We start from the raw sequence: 21823 nt of genomic DNA, 5'->3' as shown, positions 1-21823 counted from the left end.
TTTCTGAATAGCCGCCGTAGTACTGCGGACAGACACGAGCTGTCTAGCTACTCAAAAAGCACGGCCAGCCTCGGAAGAACTGGGTTTTTGGGTTGAGGAATTTCTGGGCCCGGTGGCTAACACTGTTGTGGCTGGACGTGTTGTTGCAGGTGCACGAGTGGCCCACAGGGAACGACACGATGAAGTCCAAGATGGAGATCGACCCCGCGACACAGAAGGACGCCGGCTACTACGAGTGTCAGGCGGACAACCAGTACTCCGTGGACAGGAGGGGCTTCCGCACCGACTACGTCATCTACACCTACTAGTCTGCGAGGTTGGCAGCACTGGGCGCCACCCCCTGGGGGGCGTGGCCGCCGCCGTGACGTCGCGCTGTGGCGGGACCAGAGACCTGTACTGCGCAGACACGCCGCCTCGCCTGTCAGACAACCCGCTGCTGTGTACAGACGTCACTCACGCACTAAACTACGACTCCCACTGTTTCACAGAAGTCTAAAGTCGTGTTTGCCGCACACTGGACGACCAACCTCAAACTGGAGACTCTGTCAGAAAACGAGAGACACACACGCAGGAAATGAACAGCTATTAACTTTGAAGAGGGGCAGTTAATTACTGGTGAAGTAAATGTATATTTTTCTTATAAGTGTACAGTTGTAATTTATGTGTAAATATGACAAATAAAAACACTCACTTAAGAGGAACGTGTGTTTTAAAGAATGTCCACAAGCTTAATTCAGCGGTGTATTTCAATTCATTTTTGCAACCAGTGGGTACACTATAGCGCAATGGAGGCACAGGAAGTAAGGTTAATAAAGAGTAAACCTTTTTGGTACAAAAAACTAAATTTATTTAAAAAATTAGTTCCCACCTGTTCTTACATGTTTGGTACGGCAGGCTTTTAATTTCTGAATTCCATCATAAAGATAAGACGCAATCACATGTTTGTGACAGTCGTAACCCGTTTCGGCCATACAATGACCATATTCAGATTCTAAAGGCGGCATACACTGAACATGGGTTCATGCGTTGTCAAAACTTTGACAACGCATGAACCTGTGTCCAATGCAGGCCGCCTTTAGAATCTGAAGGTGGAGAATATATAGCCGAAACCGGTTATGATTGTGTCATACACATGTGATTGCGTCTTAAATAAACAAAAAAAAAATTAACAAATGAATCAATCATGCACTCCATAGACAAAATGTCGTTTTCTCCTAAATAATTAAGGTTTGGCCAAAGTGAAAAATATATTCATCTTCAAGTAGTTTTATACACAAACATCACTGCGTTTGATAGGAATATATATATATATATATATATATATATATATATATATATATATATATATATTTTTAGACAGAAACCACATCACGTGATGTGGTTTCTGTATAAAACTACTTGAAGATGAATATATTTTTCAGTTTGGCCAAACCCTATCTTAATTTTTTTTATATATTTGACATCATTCTGAGCTGCAGTTCTCTATCTATAGCGTTTTAAGACTGGGATTTTAATAAACACACACACACACACACACATATATATATACGAGGGTCATTCAGTAAAGACACAAATTGGTCTGGAGAAAAAAGCGTTTATTTTTACAAAACACTGTTTCTACTTTTCAGTTAATCCCCTTGAACATTTATGCACTTGTTCCCATGGGATACAAGCTTTTTTCATTCGGGCTACAAAGAAGTCCTTATCTCGATGTTTGAACCAATTTCCCGCAAACTTTTTCACGTCCCCGTTGTCTTGGAACCTCTTCCCACGTAATGCCTCCTTCAGGGCAGCATACAAATGGAAAACGCTAGGCCCTAAAGTAGGACTGTAAGGGGGATGAGGCAGTACTTCCCTGCTCATTTTGGCCTCGGTTTCAGGGGTTAGTTGAGCAATATGAGGACGTGCGTTATCTTGCTGGAGAGTCACACCTCTACTCTGAGATCCAAGACGTCTCTCTCTCATAGCTGGCTCAACTTTGTTTAAAAGCAAATCCGAGTAGTATTGACTGTTCATTGGACGCTGCTCTTCGAGATAATCACAGAAAACTGGACCTTCAGCATGCCGAAACAGCGTCTACATGACTTTTCCTGCTGACGCTCGGGTTTTGAATTTTTTCTTGACAGGTGAGTTGGTGTTCTTCCAGTCTGTACTTTGTCTTTTTGATTCTGGCTCATAATAGTGAACTCAAGTTTCATGACAAGTTAAAATTTTGTTGAGGAAGGGCTCACTGTCTCTTTCGTAACGTTCCTTTAGCTCTATGCACATTCTCAACCTTGTTTTCTTGTGTAGCTGCGTCATCTCTTTTGGGACCCATCTTGCACATGTTTTGCGGCACTTCAGCTTGTTACAGATAATGTTATGAACTGTACCAGTACTAACTTGAACCTTTTCAACTATCATTTCCATAGTCACTAGCGGTCGGCACAAATAATGACATCAATTCGACTTTCAAGTGAGGGAGTTGAAACTGCAACTGGTCGGCCAGAACGGTGTTCGTCAGTCACTGAACTGCTCCACCCACTTGTAAAAATTTGCACGATTCATACTACCTCCACCATGAACTTTAGACATTCTACAGTATATATTCGCTGGTTTCTCGCCTTCGGCAAGAAAAAAACGAACAAGAGAACGTTGTTCAACTAACGTGGACGTTTCAAGCGGACTCGCCATCTTGAAATGTATTTTTGAGGTTATAAACAAAACAATATCGACACATCAGGTGATTAGGGCTCATCCCAGTGATGCCAACTTAAAGCCATAAAAGTATCAAACTTGCTCTACAAACAGTTTTTACCCCCAGAGCAATTTCTCTCTTTAATTACTGAATGACCCTCGTACAAATGTACATGTTCCAACTTCTTCTCTTGGCTGGCTGCATCGTAACTGCTGTGATCGGGACGGGCGTGGCTCTAAATACCCGCTAGGTGGCGGTAGACTCCTCCTGAACGGCTGCGCGCCACAGTGGTGGATGTAGCAAAAGGTTTGCGGCAGGAGCGACTTCTCTTGCCGATTTACACGCCCTCGGTACTTTTGTCCAGGGCACGTGAAGGCCCTTTGCAGGTCGTGCTGCGAAGTGCGGAGCCGTTATGTCATGTAGTCGCAGGGGCTGAGCAGGCAACCAGCCGGACGGCTGTGTGTTGCAGTGTAGCGTCGGCGCCTGAAGGTTTTTGCGACGCGCCGCAAGTCACGATGAAACATACGGGGTGATCAAAAAGTCAGTATAAATTTGAAAACTGAATAAATCACGGCATAATGTAGATAGAGAGGTACAAATTGACACACATGCTTGGAATGACATGGGGTTTTATTAGAACAAAAAAAAAAAAAAAAGAAATACAAAAGTTTAAATTGTAAATTCTGGTTCATTGCGACGATATATCGAAAACTTCTCATGGCTGGGATTCACAGTCATGAAATATTTCTTAAAAGAGTACATAGTCGCCGTTGACTGTATAAAATATTTATTGTTACTACTGCAATTTCGACCTTATGGCCATTTTCAGGTAACACTGCAAAGTTACATTCTGTCAGAATATAAAACTACCTGACATGAGTACATGTCGTCGTCAAAATGCAGCCATCGTTCTAACAATCTATCACACATACTCCAAGAGTATGTTTGATAGATTATTAGAACGAAGGTAACATAGACAGTTCAGTATATACTGGGTGATCAAAAAGTCAGTATAAATTTCAAAGCTGAATAAATCACGGAATAACGTAGATAGAGAGGTACAAATTGACACACATACTTGGAATGACATGGGGTTTTATTAGAACCAAAAAAATTCAAAAGTTCAAAAAATGTCCGACAGATGGACCTTCATCTGATCAGAATAGCAATAATTAGCGTAACAAAGTAAGACAAAGCAAAGATGGTGTTCTTTACAGGAAATGCTCAATTGTCCACCATCATTCCTCAACAATAGCTGTAGTCGAGGAATAATGTTGTGAACAGCACTGTAAAGCACGTCCGGAGTTATGATGAGACATTGGCGTCGGATGTTGTCTTTCAGCATCCCTAGAGATGTCGGTCGATCACGATACACTTGCGACTTCAGGTAACCCCAAAGCCAATAATCGCACGGACTGAGGTCTGGGGACGTGGGAGGCCAAGAATGACGAAAGTGGCGGCTGAGCACACGATCATCACCAAACGACGGGCGCAAGAGATCTTTCACGCGTCTAGCAATACTTTTTTTTTTTTTTGTTCTAATAAAACCCCATGTCATTCCAAGAATGTGTGTCAATTTTTACCTCTCTATCTACATTATTCCGCGGTTTATTAAGCTTTCAAGTTTATACTCAGTTTTTGATCATCCGGTATTTAACAACATATTACGATGTAATAAGTGTCGTACTCATCGGATCTTGTGGGACTCTCACAGTCAAAAGGCTGCATTTTTGACGACGACATGTACTCATGTCAGGTAGTTTTATATTCTGACAGAATGTAACTTTGCAGTGTTACTTGAAAATGGCCGTAAGGCTGAAATTGTAATAGTAACAATAAATATTTTATACAGCCAACGGCGTGCGGTGTCGTCTGAAGAACGAGGTCCCTTGTCAAATTGGTACCTCACGACAGCAGTGTGCGTACAGCGGAAGTAAAAAGAATACGTTGCATCATTCCTGTGGGCATGGATTGTTTTCAAGTTGAGTATTTCAGATTGTTCAAGGTTTAATAAAGTCATCTGATATTTTCTGTATGTTACAGTATCTCCTCAACTTCCTCCACAGTTAAATCAAGGCTTTCAGGGATTCACACAAGCGCCAATGAGAATATCTCACGTATTTTTTCGGTCTAACAGAGTTTGACTTTTATGTACTGTCATTTTTACCCTAATTTTCGTGAGACACATTCTATAAACAGTTAGTTCTAAAAGACAATTTTCTACTAAATCACAGTAATTATTTCAGTTACTAACATTTACACGTGTCTTCGCTCAAAAAAAAATTTTTTTTTTTAGTTCAAGAAGTTACTTTCTACATTATGGCTATACTGCTAAACAGTGAACATAGTGCATAATCCAATTAGCAGCTTGACCGATTGCCTATCTAACAGCATCGAGGAGAAGAAAAATTGATTCAATATTTCACATAAAGATTGACCGAATTTAAAAATTGAAAATATTGTTATAACCTACTCAAATAAGCGTTATGCCGTGCGACTGCTACGGTCGCAGGTTCGAATCCTGCCTCGGGCATGGATGTGTGTGATGTCCCTAGGTTAGTTAGGGTTAATTAGTTCTGAGTTCTAGGGGACTGATGACCTCAGCTTTTAAGTCGCCTAGTGCTCAGAGCCATTTGAACCATTTTAAGCGTTGTGTTCAAGGTTTAACGCAATAAGGTAAGTAAACAATGAGACACAATGTGTGTGTGTGTGTGTGTGTGTGTGTGTGTGTGTGTGTGTGTGTGTGTGTCTGGAGGTAGCATACCTAGTGACGCACGAATTACCCAGAATTTCCATCCTGTATTTACTAAAGAGAGTTGACACACACAGTGGTTACGGTTACTACAAGCCACACCACAAGTTGGGAAACGGGGCCAAATTTCTAGTAGTGTACTGTCGAGTTGAGATTTTCACAAATGTTTTATTCGTATCTTACAGAAACTAGCAGTACGGCAATAAACAGCCTTTTAAACACGCCGCTAACGGCAATCAAGTAATTTATAGCAATACAACAATGTAAAAAAAATTAAAGAACATTAGTAAACAGGCTACTAAAGTATATACAGAACTTTGTTAATAAAGTACGTTGAGGTAGTGAAGCTACCAACACCGCCATTAAAAAAATTAAACAGGTCTCAGCAAACACACGATTAATGCCAATAAAAGAATTTACGAACTTGGAGGAATTTTTTTTTTAAAAAAAAAGTGTCCTGGAATATCATTAGAACATCACAGGTATGACTGACCCGTGTAAGGCGGCCACAAATCACCCACTCAGGCTGGGCAGAATACTGACCAATTTAAATACGCCCGTAAACACAATGGCCACTCTCAGGCTGGTCACTGCACAGACTTTTAGCCAGCGACAACTTGTTGTAACATGGCTTAACTTGCTGACAGAATTAGAGCTAACCTCGTGCAAGGAAACATTACACCACACAGTCCTGAATGAGAGACCACATGATCGACCAACAAGAAGCACGAATTTACTCATAACCCACGACAGAATAGCGAAACAATTAAACTGCCGTCGGATAGTAACGAGAGGAGGAGGAAAGATCACTGTCTTCAATTACACCGGTGCTGGGGACAGGAAACCCGGTCGGCGGAGGCCACAAGGTAGAAGAGGCGCTGGTTACGCAAACTTATTACCTAATGATTAAACCTTCGACGAACTTAACTTGCAATTATGCTCGAACAGGCAGTACACGACCTCCGATGGCCAGCATCCACACATCCGACCACGCACGCGTCGCCGGCGTACCCGACACGCCACGGTCACGCGACAACACGCTCTGTCACCGGAGTTCACGTCTTCTCTGCAACGTTGACGGGTAGTGACCGCTCCTTCGTGTTAGGTGTCTCCTTTTAAACTCCAGCGTTGAAACGGAGGACTTAAAGAAGCTCGTTAACGTCCCACCGAGGCGAAACGAACAGCAACTACTCGTGGGGCGATTCTGTATACAACCATCACGCCGGGAGCTCTTCCGCCAACTCGACCCGCTCGTTACACACAGCCGACATACGAGGGCAGTTCAATAAGTAATGCAACACATTTTTTTTATCGGCCAATTTTGGTTGAAAAAACCGGAAATTTCTTGTGGAATATTTTCAAACATTCCCGCTTCGTCTCGTATAGTTTCATTGACTTCCGACAGGTGGCAGCGCTGTACGGAGCTGTTAAAATGGCGTCTGTAACGGTTGTGCGTTGCAAACAACGGGCAGTGATCGAGTTTCTGTTGGCGGAAAACCAGGGCATCTCAGATATTCACAGGCGCTTGCAGAATGTCTACGGTGATCTGGCAGTGGACAAAAGCACGGTGAGTCGTTGGGCAAAGCGTGTGTCATCATCGCCGCAAGGTGAAGCAAGACTGTCTGATCTCCCGCGTGCGGGCCGGCCGTGCACAGCTGTGACTCCTGCAATGGCGGAGCGTGCGAACACACTCGTTCGAGATGATCGACGGATCACCATCAAACAACTCAGCGCTCAACTTGACATCTCTGTTGGTAGTGCTGTCACAATTGTTCACCAGTTGGGATATTCAAAGGTTTGTTCCCGCTGGGTCCCTCGTTGTCTAACCGAACACCATAAAGAGCAAAGGAGAACCATCTGTGCAGAATTGCTTGCTCGTCGTGTGGCTGAGGGTGACAATTTGTTGTCAAAGATTGTTACAGGCGATGAAACATGGGTTCATCACTTCGAACCTGAAACAAAACGGCAATCAATGGAGTGGCACCACACCCACTCCCCTACCAAGAAAAAGTTTAAAGCCAGACCCTCAGCCGGTAAAGTCACAGTTACAGTCTTCTGGGACGCTGAAGGGGTTAATCTGTTCGATGTCCTTCCCCATGGTCAAACGATCAACTCTGAAGTGTATTGTGCTACTCTTCAGAAATTGAAGAAACGACTTCAGCGTGTTCGTAGGCACAAAAATCTGAACGAACTTCTCCTTCTTCATGGCAACGGAAGACCTCACACAAGTCTTCGCACCCGAGAGGAGCTCACAAAACTTCAGTGGACTGTTCTTCCTCATGCACTCTACAGCCCCGATCTCGCACCGTCGGATTTCCATATGTTTGGCCCAATGAAGGACGCAATCCGTGGGAGGCACTACGCGGATGATGAAGAAGTTAATGATGCAGTACGACGTTGGCTCCGACATCGACCAGTGGAATGGTACCGTGCAGGCATACAGGCCCTCATTTCAAGGTGGCGTAAGGCCGTAGCATTGAATGGAGATTACATTGAAAAATAGTGTTGTGTAGCTAAAAGATTGGGGAATAACCTGGTGTATTTCAATGCTGAATAAAACAACCCCTTTTTCAGAAAAAAATGTGTTGCATTACTTATTGAACTGCCCTCGTACATCACGTGGCGACTCGGTACAGCCGACCACGCCTGCTTCTCGCTGGAGAGCCACACTGCCCTCCCGTGTCGACCAGAGTCTCTCTGCGCGCAACGCCCCTACTTCCGCGCCACCACACGAGGTTACCACCGGTCAAAGACCTCACTTCCTCCATAGCAGTTTCCCAGAAGCAAAAACGCAGATATCGATAGCAGAGGGAAAAGACAACCAAGCAGCCACTTAATGGCAGACAACACATCAAACAAACATGCCAGGGTAAGAAAAGGAAAACCAATGCAATCTAAACACAAGGTGTAGCACGAGCCGATACACGGCTCAAAAGTAGTTAGCCACTTAGAACAAACTTTATACGTAATTTGAGCCCTTTTCCAGAGTTTTTATCGCTCATACACTTGAGGTCAAATATTTAACATGTGAACTAATTTGTAATGCTATCAGAGGCCTGAAGCTGCTTAATATACGGTACTTCGATTCTGTGAAGAATCAGTGGTGTAGATTAATTTCTGGTACTTTACTAAAGAATCTTGTCATTTTCATGCCAATATGCTGAAACTTTCAAAAAGATTATTTCTACACTAAAAATAAGTCCATTGAATAACTGATACATATCCCATCTTTGAATATTGTAATTAATGCTGAATAAGAGATGTGAAAGTCAAGGACAGTCTACTAGAAGAGGTCAGTGAATATGTCTACCTTGGCCAGATTATAAATATGAAGGGAGACATAAGGCCAGCAATCTATCGACGCATCAAGCTTGGCTGGCAAGCATTTGGGAAGAATTCGACAGTATTCAGATCAAAAATGCCAGTAAATCTGAAGAAAGCAGTATTTGACCAACGCACTCTTCCTGTGATGACGTATGGCTGCGAGACATGGACACTGAACTCATTCACAAAAGGGAAACTTAGGACAGCACAGAGAGCCGTGGAGAGATCAATGCTGGGCTCTACAAGAAAGGACAGGAAAAGGGCAGATGACATCCGGTCTGTGACGAAGGTCAACGACATCTTAGTAGGTTACTCAAAATGGCAGTGGGCTGGCCACGTCGCAAGAAAAAAGACAAGAGATGGACGAAGCTAGTACTGGAGTGGAGTCCGAGAGAGCACCGGGGGCCTAGAGGAAGACCACCAGACAGATGGGACACATCATTTAATGATTGAATTGGCTGATGATGATGATGAGGAGGAGGAGGAGGAGGAGAACGTTAAGTCACAGTTCCAAACTAATAACTCGAATCCCTTACAGAAGGGTGAAAAAACTGGTAGAAACCACCCTCAGGGAAGATCAGTTTGGATTCCACAGAAATGTAACAAGGCGCAAGGCAGTACTGATTCTATGACTCATCTTAGAGTCCACAGCTCGTGGTCGTGCGGTAGTGTTCTCGCTTCCCGCGCCCGCGTTCCCGGGTTCGATCCCCGGCGGGGTCAGGGATTTTCTCTGCCTCGTGATGGCTGGGTGTTGTGTGTGATGTCCTTAGGTTAGTTAGGTTTAAGTAGTTCTGAGTTCTAGTGGACTGATGACCATAGCTGTTAAGTCCCATAGCGCTCAGAGCCATTTGAACCATTTGATCTTATCTTAGAAGATAGGTTAAGGAAAGGCAAACCTACGCTTATATCATTTGTAGACATAAAGAAAGATTTTGACAATGTTGTCTGAAACACTTTTAAAATGACTGGGCTAGCAGACCAGAGCGGGTTAGGTTGCGGAAAGGGGCCAAAACGAGGTTGCTGTCAGTTGCACTCAACATAAATACTTTATTTGTCCACACACAATATTACACAAGAAAGTAAAACAATCAAGGTTGTAATGGATCTCCTTTGATTAACTTTAGATTGGCTGAAGCTCACACTCAATATGCAAGAAGCAAGGCCTAAGCAAGAAATTAAAATACAAGGTTCTGGGCTCTGAGCACTATGGGACTTAACATCTGAGGTCATCAGTCCCCTAGAACTTAGAAGTACTTAAACCTAACTAACCTAAGGACATCACACACATCCATGCCCGAGGCAGGATTCGAACCTGCGACCGTAGCGGTCGCGCGGTTCCAGACTGAAGCGCCTAGAATCGCTCGGCCACACCGCCTGGCATACAAGGTTCTTCTGGAGGTTTCACCCAAGAATATATTCTAAATCTTCAATCTAAACAGGCTAAGGGCTTTAGCACTTTAATTTTAATGGAACTCGCCTGGAGGCCGTATATTAAGCAATAAGAAGTGTTTCAGTCCAACGGCAGAAGGCCCAATCTTAAAACAACTGAAGCAAATTCGGCTGAAGGCCGATGCAAAATATCGCAAGGGCAAGACAAGAGCATTAATTCAAGAGATATTAAAACTTGGCTGAAGGCCACACATCAACACAATAATTTAATGGCTTAAGGCCTTAAAAGGTTTGATGTAAAATTCGGGTGAGGCCCCTATAGGAACAACAATCTCATGCCCTAACGGCAACACGAGAACATGAATTCAGGATATATAAAATTCGTCTGAAGGCCACACATCAAAAACTGAAACTCAAACAGGGAAGTTACTATGTAACATACACGGAACGGCGCTCAGAAGTTTCCAAGGGTCGACCTGGAATTGTAACACTAACACCCGCTTAAGCGAGACAGGCAGCCTGAACAACAATCTCTTAATCGGAAGGCAACCCAATCGACAGACAGACAGCCGACTGGCCAATCAACCAAATCAATTCCGCCCGATGCAACCAGCAAAACGAACACAAGATGTCAATACAACGACTCACAGAATATCGGCGCCCACGGCGACCAACAGCACCTCAGCCGTCGAACTACACGCCGCGCTGGACAGCAACAACACGACGAGGAAAGTACACCGCTGAAAATTACGTCAACGACCAGGGCAGATAACCGGAATGTCAACGGCCACAAGGCAGAAGATACCGCTGGTGAACTTCCATAGTAGGAAATAAATGTAATTAAATTTCACAGCAAGACGACTGGATCTTAGCCAATACAGCCGGCCGGAGTGGTCGAGCGCCTCTAGCCACTACAGCGCGACCGGTACGGTGGCAGGTTCGAATCCTACCTCGACCATGGATGTGTGTGATGTCCTTAGGTTAGTTAGGTTTAAGTACACTACTGGCCATTAAAATTCCTACACCACGAAGATCACGTGCTACAGACGCGAAATTCAACCGACAGGCAGAATATGCTGTGATATTCAAATGATTACCTTTTCCGAGCATTCAGACAAGGTTGGCGCAGATGGCGACACCTACAACGCGCTGACATGAGGAAAGTTTCCAACCGATTTCTCATACGCAAACAGCAGTTTACCGGCGTTGCCTGGTGAAACGTTGTTGTGATGCCTCGTGTAAGGAGGAGAAATGCCTACCATCACGTTTCCGACTTTGATAAAGATCGGATTGTAGCCTATCGCGGTTGCGGTTTATCGTATCGCGACATTGCTGCTCGCGTTGGTCGAGATCCAATACTGTTAGCAGAATATGGAATCTGTGGTTTCAGGAGGGTAATACGGAACGCCGTGCTGGATCCCAATGGCCTCGTATCACTAGCAGTCGAGATGACAGGCATCTTATCCGCACGGCTGTAACGGATCGTGCAGCCACGTCTCGATCCGTGAGTCAACAGATGCGGACATTTGCAATACAACAACCATCTGCACGAACAGTTCGACGACGTTTGGAGCAGCACAGACTATCAACTCGGAGACCGTGGCTGCGGTTACCCTTGACGCTGCATCACAGACAGGAGCGCCTCCGATGGTGTACTAAACGACGAACCTGGGTGCAGAATGACAAAACGTCATTTTTTCGGGTGAATCCAAGTTCTGTTTAGAGCATCATGATGGTCGCATCCGTGTTTGGCGACATCGTGGTGAACGCACATTGGAAGCGTCTATTCGTCATCGCGATACTGGCGTATCACCCGGTGTGATGGTATGGGGTGCCATTGGTTAGACATCTCGGTCATCCCTAGTTCGCATTGAAGGTACCATGAACAGTGGACGTTACATTTCAGATGTGTTACGACCCGTGGCTCTACCCTTCATTCGATCTCTGCGAAATCCTACATTTCAGCAGGATAATGCACGACCGCATGATGGAGGTACTGTACGGGCCTTTCTGGACACAGAAAATGTTCGACTGCTGCCCTGGCCAGCACATTCTCCAGATCTCCCAGCAATTGAAAACGTCTGGTCAATGGTGGCCGAGCAACTGGCTCGTCACAATACGCCAGTCACTACTCTCGATGAACTGTGGTATCGTGTTGAAGCTGCACGGGCAGCTGTACCTGTACACGCCATCCGAGCTCTGTTTGACTCAATGCCCAGGCGTATCGAGGCCATTATTACGGCCAGAGGTGGTTGTTCTGCGTACTGATTTCTCAGGATCTATGCACCCAAATTGCGTGAAAATGTAATCACATGTCAGTTCTATTACAATATATTTGTCCAATGAATACCCGTTTATCATCTGCGTTTCTTCTTGGTGTAGCAATTTTAATGGCCAGTAGTGTAGTAATTGGGGGGAGGGGAGGGGTCTTCCACACCCACACTTGCATGGTGGCCATTCAAAATGATCTGTCACTTCTGCTTTGGTCAGTATCTGAAAATGCAGCGATTTATTTTCGGCTGACCTGTTAACCATTCACAACTTTCAGAGAAGCGTCAAGAGCAACGAATTTTGAGTAAAACTTACAAATTTCTCTTGTTGCCATGTTAAAATTTGTTTCTTCTTCCATAACAAAGTGAAGGCTAAGTAGTGTCACCTTTCTACCATGTTGTACAAACGCAATTGCCAGAGAATTGTGAAACAGTGGTTTCTTATATCCATTATGAAAAAGCACACCCTCACTACAAATTAAACATATAAATCTACACTTACGTTGTTCCAGAACCTGTAGCATTTCTCGGTTCACCACCAACCAATGGCCCAAAAAAGTCTGTATTTGGTGGGGTAACACTGTGGGTAACTGACTTTTGCGTAGTAACCATATGGCAAAATACTCTCGTCTTTGCGAGTATATCATTTGCCACACCATTAATGAAATAAAGGAATGTTTTGGATATTTAACTCCGGCTTTATCGTTGGCGCGGCGCGACCCAAATGTGTGTGTACCTATGAGGGCAACTCAATTGCTATCCCCAAAGTAATTATAAAATTTTATTGTAATCAAATAGAAAACTTACAAGAACATCATTTTTCGTCATAGTCTCATTGCGTTTCAACGCACTTGGTCCATCGTTGTACAAGCTTCCTGATGCCCTCATAAAGGAAGGTTTTCGGTTGAGCTGCGAGCCAGGAATTCACTGCTTCTTTCACTGCTTCAAAATGGCAGTATGGGACTTTACATCTGAGGTCATCAGTCCCCTAGACTTGGAGTTACCTAAACGTAACTGACCTAAGGACATGACACATATCCATGCCCGAGGCAGGATTCAAACCTGCGACCGTAGCAGCAGCGCGGTTCCGGACTGAAGCGCCTAGAACCGCTCGGTCACAGCGACCGGGTTTCACTGCTTCGTCCGAGGCGAATCGACGGCCCCTTAATGCCTGTTTGAGTGGACCAAACAAGTGATAGTCAGAAGGGACAAGATCGGGACTACACGGAGGATGATCCAGTACTTCCAATGTGAGTTTCTGGAGCGTTTCAGCAGCGTGGGCAGCAGTATGCGGACGGGCATTGTCGTGCAACAGCACAACTCCTTCTGACAGCAATCCTCGGCGTTTGCTTCGAACTGGAGCCTTCAGCCTGGCAGTAAGCATCTAACTGTAACGTCACACTGTTTACTGTTGTACCCCTTTCCCCGTAATGTTCCAGTACTGAACCTCGTGCATCCCAAAAAACCGTAGGCATCAGTTTTCCTGCGGACGGTTGGGCCTTGAACTTTTTCTTGCACGGCGAATTTGGATGTTTCCATTTCATTCTCTGCCGTTTACTCTCCGGCTCGTAATGATGGATCCGTGGCCGGCCGAACTGGCCGTGCGGTTAAAGGCGCTGCAGTCTGGAACCGCAAGACCGCTACGGTCGCAGGTTCGAATCCTGCCTCGGGCATGGATGTTTGTGATGTCCTTAGGTTAGTTAGGTTTAACTAGTCCTAAGTTCTAGGGGACTAATGACCTCAGCAGTTGAGTCCCATAGTGCTCAGAGCCATTTGAACCATTAGCCATGGATCCGTGTTTCGTCACCAGTAATCATCCTGTCTAAGAAGTTGTCCCCTTCGTTACCATAGCGATGCAAATGTTCTTTTGGAGATATCCAAGTGTGTATGTTTACGCAAGTGTGTGAATTGTTTCGGGACCGATCTTGCAGAAACTTTATGAAACCCAAGTCTGTTGTGGATGATTTCGTAGGCAGAACCGTGACTAATTTGCAACGATGTGCCACTACGTCTGTCTAAGAGAATCGTTTCACGTGAACGCTCAATGGTTTCTTCATTTGTGGCGGTAAACGGTCGCCCGGCTCCTTCATCGTGCGTAACACTTGTGCGGCCATTTCGGAATTCTCCGTTGTGGCAAAACACTGTTCCTGTACTGTACCGAAAGTCTTCGATGAATTTCGGCCCCTGATACGACTTCCGACCACAAAAAACGGACCACTGGACGTTGCTCTTCTTTGGTGCAAAGAGACAGCGGAGCAGCCCTGATTAACAGCACTGGAGCGGTAATGAAACTAGCCTAGCAGCTTGAAAATTGCAAAGATACAACAACAAATAAACAAAGCATGCGTCATCAACGTAAAACGACAGAACTACCAAAATAAACAAAAATGTAACTAAATGGCGGATGATAATTGACTTACCCTCGTAGTTACAAACTACAGTGTGCACACACTTTATTCAACATGTAAACGTCACTAAAGATATTCGGACTGGCGATGATGTGGTGGAGACGAATAGTGATGTTTTGCGTGACCCGTTGATGTATCGGAACATCGATGCTGTGTATGTCCTCCTGAATGGCTGTTTTCAGCTCAGCTATAGTTTTGGGGTTATTGCTTTACACATTGGCTTTAATACAGTCCCACAAAAAGGATTCGTATGTGTTCAGATCCGGAGAATATGGCGGCCAATCGAGGCCCATGCCATGGCCTCTGGGTACCCCAGAGCCAGAATGCGGTCCCCAAAGTGCTCCTCCAGGGCATCAAACATTCTCCTGCGTCGACGGGGTCGAGGTCCGTCTTGTATGAACATCTTGTAGAAACCAGGGTCACTTTGGATAATGGGGATAAAATGATCTTCCAAAACCTTCACGTACCGTTCGGTAGCCACCGTGCCATCGAGGAATTTCAGACCGATTATTCCGTGACAATGTAATTCTGTCAGAGACAGCAAAGGACTTGGAAGAGGAGTTGAACGGAATGGACAGTGTCTTGAAAGGAGGATGTAAGATAAACACCAATAAAAGCAAAACAAGGGTAATGGAATGTAGTCGAATACAATCGGGTGATGCTGAGGGAATTAGATTAGGAAATGAGATGCTTAAAGTAGTAAAGGAGTTTTGCTATTTGGGGAGCAAAATAACTGATGATGGTCGAAGTAGTGAGGATATAAAATGGAGACTGGCAATGGGAAGGAAAGCATTTCTCATCATCATTTAAGACTGATTATGCCTTTCAGCGTTCAGTCAGGAGCATAGCCCCCCTTATACAGTTCCTCCATGATCCCCTATTCAGTGCTAACATTGGTGCCTCTTCTGATGTTAAGCCTGTTACTTCAAAATCATTCTTAACCGAATCCAGGTACCTTCTCCTTGGTCTGCCCCGACTCCCCCTACCGTCTACTGCTGAACCCACGAGTCTCTTGGCTAACCTTGCTTCTCCCATGCGTGTAACATGACCCCACCATCTAAGCCTGTTCGCCCTGACTGCTACATCTATAGAGTTCACTCCCAGCTTTTCTTTGATTTCCTCATTGTGGACACCCTCCTGCCATTGTTTCCATCTACTAGCACCTGCAATCATCCTAGCTACTTTCATATCCGTAACCTCAACCTTGTTGATAATGTAACCTGAATCCACCCAACTTTCGCTCCCATACAACAAAGTTGGTCGAAAGATTGAACGGTGCACACATAATTTTGTCTTGGTACTGACTTCCTTCTTGCAGAAGAGAGTAGATCGTAGCTGAGCGCTCACTGCATTAGCTTTGCTACACCTCGCTTCCAGTCATTTCTGAAGAAGAAAAATTTGTTAACATCGAGTATAGATTTAAATGTCAGGAAGTCGTTTCTGAAAGTATTTGTATGGAGTGTAGCCATGTATGGAAGTGAAACGTGGACGATAAATAGTTTGGACAAGAAGAGAATAGAAGCTTTCGAAATGTGGTGCTACAGAAGAATGCTGAAGATTAGATGGGTAGATCACATAACTAATGAGGAAGTATCGAATAGAATTGGGGAGAAGAGAAATCTGTAGCACAACTTGACTAGAAGAAGGGATCGGTTGGTAGGACATGTTCTGAGGCATCAAGGGGTCACAAATTTAGCATTGGAGGGCAGCGTGGAGGGTAAAAATCGTAGAGGGAGACCAAGCAGATTCAGAAGGATGTAGGCTGCAGTAGGTACTGGGAGATGAAGAAGCTTGCACAGGATAGAGTAGTACGGACAGCTTCATCAGACCAGTCTCTGGACTGAAGACCACAACAACAACAACATTCGGTGACTGGACACTGCACACCACACAGTTACCCATTGAGGGTGAAGAGACTTTTCCATCGGGAAATGGTCATTCCCCAAATGCGCCGATTTTGCTCGTTGACGAACCCAGCCAAGTGGCTTCGCCCCTAAACCAAACCGCATCACGCCCCACAGCCACCCCTGCAGCTTGAACGTCCTAACACAAACCGTTCAGAAGTTATCACGATTTTGTTTCATATGGTTCAATAATTTTCACCCCGTAAATCCTCCAGTGCAGAAAACTGCCTCATCAGTTCGCAGAATGTTCTCAAAGGGTTCAGGCCAACCATCATACCGACCTGAGCAAATTTCTCTGAACTCTATTCTCCTGCCTTGGTCATCAGGAAGTTACTGCTGCAAATTATGTGGCTTCCACGGCGTTAAAAGTGTGAACTTCCTTAAGAACGGTTGCAACTACGTAACGTGAAAGACAACTTTCTCGATATCCTTGATGCAGAAATTTCTTACGGCTCCTCGTGAACGTTTTACGAACTCCGTCAACATTCTCTGCTGTCCTCGAAGCTGATCTTCTCGCATCAGAGACACTCCATGTTGTCAGTGATTTGGAGTGGCAATTTCTAACTGTTTTTAGATCCAGTGTTTGTAGCCCCACCAGTGGCGAATTCCAGAACATACCAAAAGGCTTGGAATGGTCCACCATGTTCCGGAACAATCCACAACATTCCAGAATGTTATGGAATATTCCACAATCATGTGGAATGTTCTGTAATGTTTGGGAGTAGTCTGGACCATTCGGGTAGATTCCTGAATGTTCGGGAACGTCCCGGAACATCCCAGATCATTGTGAAATATTCCAGAACACTACTCTCGAATCCTGTGGAATGTTTTGGTACATGGTGGACCATTCGAAGGCTTTTTCGTACGTTCTGGAATTCGCCACTGGTGGGGCTGCAAACTGGTAAGGGTTTATAAAGCAAGACTCGTTGTGGGTACGAACGTCAGTTTCTTATCAGTGACGAATAGAGGAACCGAAAAAGTAGTGTGGTGAGTGAATAAAACAAACAATTATTTATATATAATATCTAGCTTCACTGCTATGTAAGTTGTTTATATTTTATCTCATTAACAATGAGCCCGTTTCGGAAAACTGCCATCGTCAGGTGTACCTGACGATGGCAGTTTTCCGAAACGGGCTCATTGTTAATGAGATAAAATATAAACAACTTACATAGCAGTGAAGCTAGATATTATTCATAAACAATCATGTCATTAAAAGACATATTTTGCACTGCGGGCCCCAAAGAACAAGTCATATAGCGACTGAAATTAAATCGTAAATAAAGTATGGAATGTTAACTTAAATCTAGGCACTTCAGTCTGGAACCGCGTGACTGCTACTGTCGCAGGTTCGAATCCTGCCTCGGGCATGGATGTGTGTGATGTCCTTAGGTTAGTTAGGTTTAAGCAGTTGTAAGTTCTAGGGGACTGATGACCTCAGATGTTAAGTCCCATAGTGCTCAGAGCCATTTGAACCATTTTTTGTTAACTTAACGTATTTGTTAACGTAAAGTTGATTTGATTTACATTTCAGACAATACCCAAACGTAAAAGAGGAGGAGATCTTGCCAGTTCTGAAGCCAATCCGGCGAAAACAAATAGGACAACGAAAAAACGAAACAGACGAAGCGCGTTTAAGTTCACGAACGAGAATGAGAAAATTTATCAACTGTTGTTCACAACTATACCAATGCGGACACGCTATTTGAGAGAGCAATTTTGGCAACTAAAACTAATATTGTTGACGATATCAGCTTTAATAATCAAAACAAAATTCCCGGTGAAGAGAAAATATGGAAATCTATCGTCGCGATGGTAAATGTGAATGTCGTGTGACCAAGTCTTTCGATTTGTCGCCATTTTGGCGACTTGTGTGTCGATGGGGATGAAATGATCATGATAAGGAAAACACAACATCCTCTCCCTGTGCAGGGAGAATCTGTGACCCAACCGGGAATCGAACCCGGGCCCTTAGGATTGACATTCCTTTTTTTTCATTTTGTTCATTGTTTATCGTTGTGTTTGGCAGTTGCGGACGTCACATGACATCCGTTCAAGTTCTTTTGTCAGTCCTTCCACTCAGTTTTTTTATTACAGAGGCCAACCAGCTCTCTGACCAAAACAATGTTACTGGTGAGATTTGAACCAGCAAACAGAATAACTATATTCAGTTCACACCAATTACTCTAACAACTGCGCTACATGTTCGATACTGACATAAAACTGGATCTCTGAACATACTATTCAGGTATCTCAATTTACCAGAACTATCAGGTGATCAAAAAGTCGGTGTACATTTGAAAACTTAATAAACCACGGAATAATGTAGATAGAGAGGTAAAAATTGACACACACGCTTGGAATGGCATGGGGTTTTATTAGAACCAAAAAAAAACAAAGTACACAACATGTCCGACAGATGGCGCGTGAAAGATCTCTTGCTCGCGTCGTTTGGTGATGATCGTGTGCTCAGCCGCCATTTTCGTCATGCTTGGCCTCCCAGGTCCCCAGACCTCAGTCCGTGCGATTATTGGCTTTGGGGTTACCTGAAGTCGCAAGTGTATCGTGATCGACCGACATCTCTAGGGATGCTGAAAGACAACATCCGACGCCAATGCCTCACCATAACTCCGGACATGCTTTACAGTGCTGTTCACAGCATTATTCCTCGACTACAGCTATTGTTGAGGAATGATGGTGGACATATTGAGCATTTCCTGTAAAGAACGCCATCTTTGCTTTGTCTTACTTTGTTATGCTAATTATTGCTTTTCTGATCAGATGAAGAGCCATCTGTCGGACATTTTTTGAACTTTTGTATTTTTTTCGTTCCAATAAAATCCCATGTCATTCCAAACATGTGTGTCAATTTGTACCTCTCTATCTACATTACTCTGTGATTTATTCAGTTTTCAAATTTATACTGACTTTTTGATCACCTGGTATGTAATGCGACAAGGATGATCGTCAAACACCTACCGAATAACATAGTCGAAGCCGAACTTATGACTGGAAAGTACAAAGAACACACACTATTTATCCCCAGAATAGCACTGATCGCTTGGACTGCCTTTCCCGTTTAAAAAGACTGCAGTTTACAATCGAATTAGCGTACAGTTTTACAATTAAGAAAGAGCAAGGACAAACTTTAAAATATTGACGCATCAACCTGAAAGAGTCCTGCTTCTCTCGCGGCCAACTACACGTAGCTTTCTCTCGAGTAGTAAATTCGAAAAATTTCTACGTAGATACCCCGGATAACAAAATGTAAAAAGTTGTTAATAAACAAGTATTGTAAACAGAATATGTTTTCAATTATTTTTTTACCTCTAATACTTTATTCTTTTACTCCAACCACCACACACTCTCATGTCAACTCCCTGAATGAAGCCAGGTACCCAAATTAGTTGTAAAACAACAGATTTCGAACGTCTAGATGTGACGGAGAACAACGTTGTATTTTCGATGAATGCAAACTGAGGTTGTAAAAGTTCCTTTTCCCTGTTTGGTAATAATAATGCAGGAATCTCCTTCTTATTGTGGTGCAAAAGGCCAGCAATTCTAAGATTGTATTTTTCATACTCTTCGTCCGCCAGTGAGATCGAAGTAAAATAATTATCCATTGCCTTAGTTTCTGTTTGTTCCGCAGATAATTTTTTTTTTTTTAACAATGTGATTAGCTATACATTCACTGCTCGGAGCGTCTTGCACTTATCATACAGAACGTTCTACTGTTTCACACAGTATTAATTTTAATCCTGTACTTAACGTGCTTCGATGGTACGTAAACCCTAAAAGGATAGTGTCCTCTGAAACCTAATATCTACTCATCACTTCTGCAGCGAGCATGAGGAATACACACTATGTGATCAAAAGTATCCGGACACCTGGCCGAAACTGACTTAAAACTTAGTGGCGCCCTCCATAGGTAATGCTGGAATTCAATATGGTGTTGGCCGACCCTTAGCCTTGATGACAGCTTCCACTCTCGCAGGCATACGTTCAGTCAGGTGCTGGAAGGTTTGTTGGGGAATGGCAGCCCATTCTTCACGGAGTGCTGCACTGAGGAGAGGTATCGATGTCGGTCGGTGAGGCCTGGCACGAAGTCGGCGTTCCAAAACATCCCAAAGGTGTTCTGTAGGATTCAGGTCAGGACTCTGTGCAGGCCAGTCCATTACAGGGATGTCATTGTCGTGTAACCACTCCGCCACAGGCCGTGCATTATGAACAGGTGCTCGATCATGTTGAAAGATGCAATCTCCATCGCCGAATTGCTCTTCAACAGTGGGAAGCAAGAAGGTGCTTAAAACATCAGTGTAGGCCTGTGCTGTGATAGTGCCACGCAAAACAACAAGGGGTGCAAGCCCCCTACATGAAAAACACGACCACATCATAACACCACAACCTCCGAATTTTACTGTTGGTACTAAATACACTGGCAGATGACGTTCACCGGACATTCGCCATAGCCACACCCTGCCATCAGATTACCACATTGTGTAAGTCGTGTGAAGTTAGCACCCCTTTTTCAAGAAATATACATTTTTTTCACAGTTCTTGATAGATGTAGCATAGTTCTAGAGTTCTTTGTACAAAATTTCAATAGTTCTGCAGAATTTAGCGACGAAAACAACAATACTCGAAAAAAAATTTCGTATAGCAAACATTCGTTATTAATTTTCGCAAAAAGTAAATTCCGTCAACAGCTCTGAGGGCAGTTCTGAACAGAACCCCAATAGTTCTATCCAATATCCTAATTACAATTTTTTGTGCAGCTAACACGTTACGAGATAATTGCAATTTAAGGAGGGAACCTCTTCACTTACTGTGAAGCTGGAATCCTTTTCTTCAGAAATACACTCCTGGAAATTGAAATAAGAACACCGTGAATTCATTGTCCCAGGAAGGGGAAACTTTATTGACACATTCCTGGGGTCAGATACATCACATGATCACACTGACAGAACCACAGGCACATAGACACAGGCAACAGAGCATGCACAATGTCGGCACTAGTACAGTGTATATCCACCTTTCGCAGCAATGCAGGCTGCTATTCTCCCATGGAGACGATCGTAGACATGCTGGATGTAGTCCTG

At 44.0% G+C, this 21823-nt stretch overlaps 1 protein-coding gene across 1 annotated transcript in view; it reads left to right on the top strand.

Moving 5' to 3' along the window:
- Positions 1-701, top strand: part of LOC124553905 (immunoglobulin domain-containing protein oig-4-like) — a 64283-nt gene extending 63582 nt beyond the window's left edge. The window contains exon 4 of the mRNA XM_047127918.1: positions 150-701. Coding sequence (XP_046983874.1) covers positions 150-308 — 159 coding nt within the window. The 3' untranslated portion in view covers positions 309-701. The remainder of the gene's footprint in view (positions 1-149) is intronic.
- Positions 702-21823: the final 21122 nt, after the last annotated feature.

This window comes from Schistocerca americana, chromosome 11, assembly GCF_021461395.2.
Source record: "Schistocerca americana isolate TAMUIC-IGC-003095 chromosome 11, iqSchAmer2.1, whole genome shotgun sequence".
In the NCBI taxonomy this organism is placed as follows: domain Eukaryota; kingdom Metazoa; phylum Arthropoda; class Insecta; order Orthoptera; family Acrididae; genus Schistocerca; species Schistocerca americana.
Note: the sequence above shows the minus strand (reverse complement) of the source record. Positions and strands in the feature narration are given on the sequence as shown.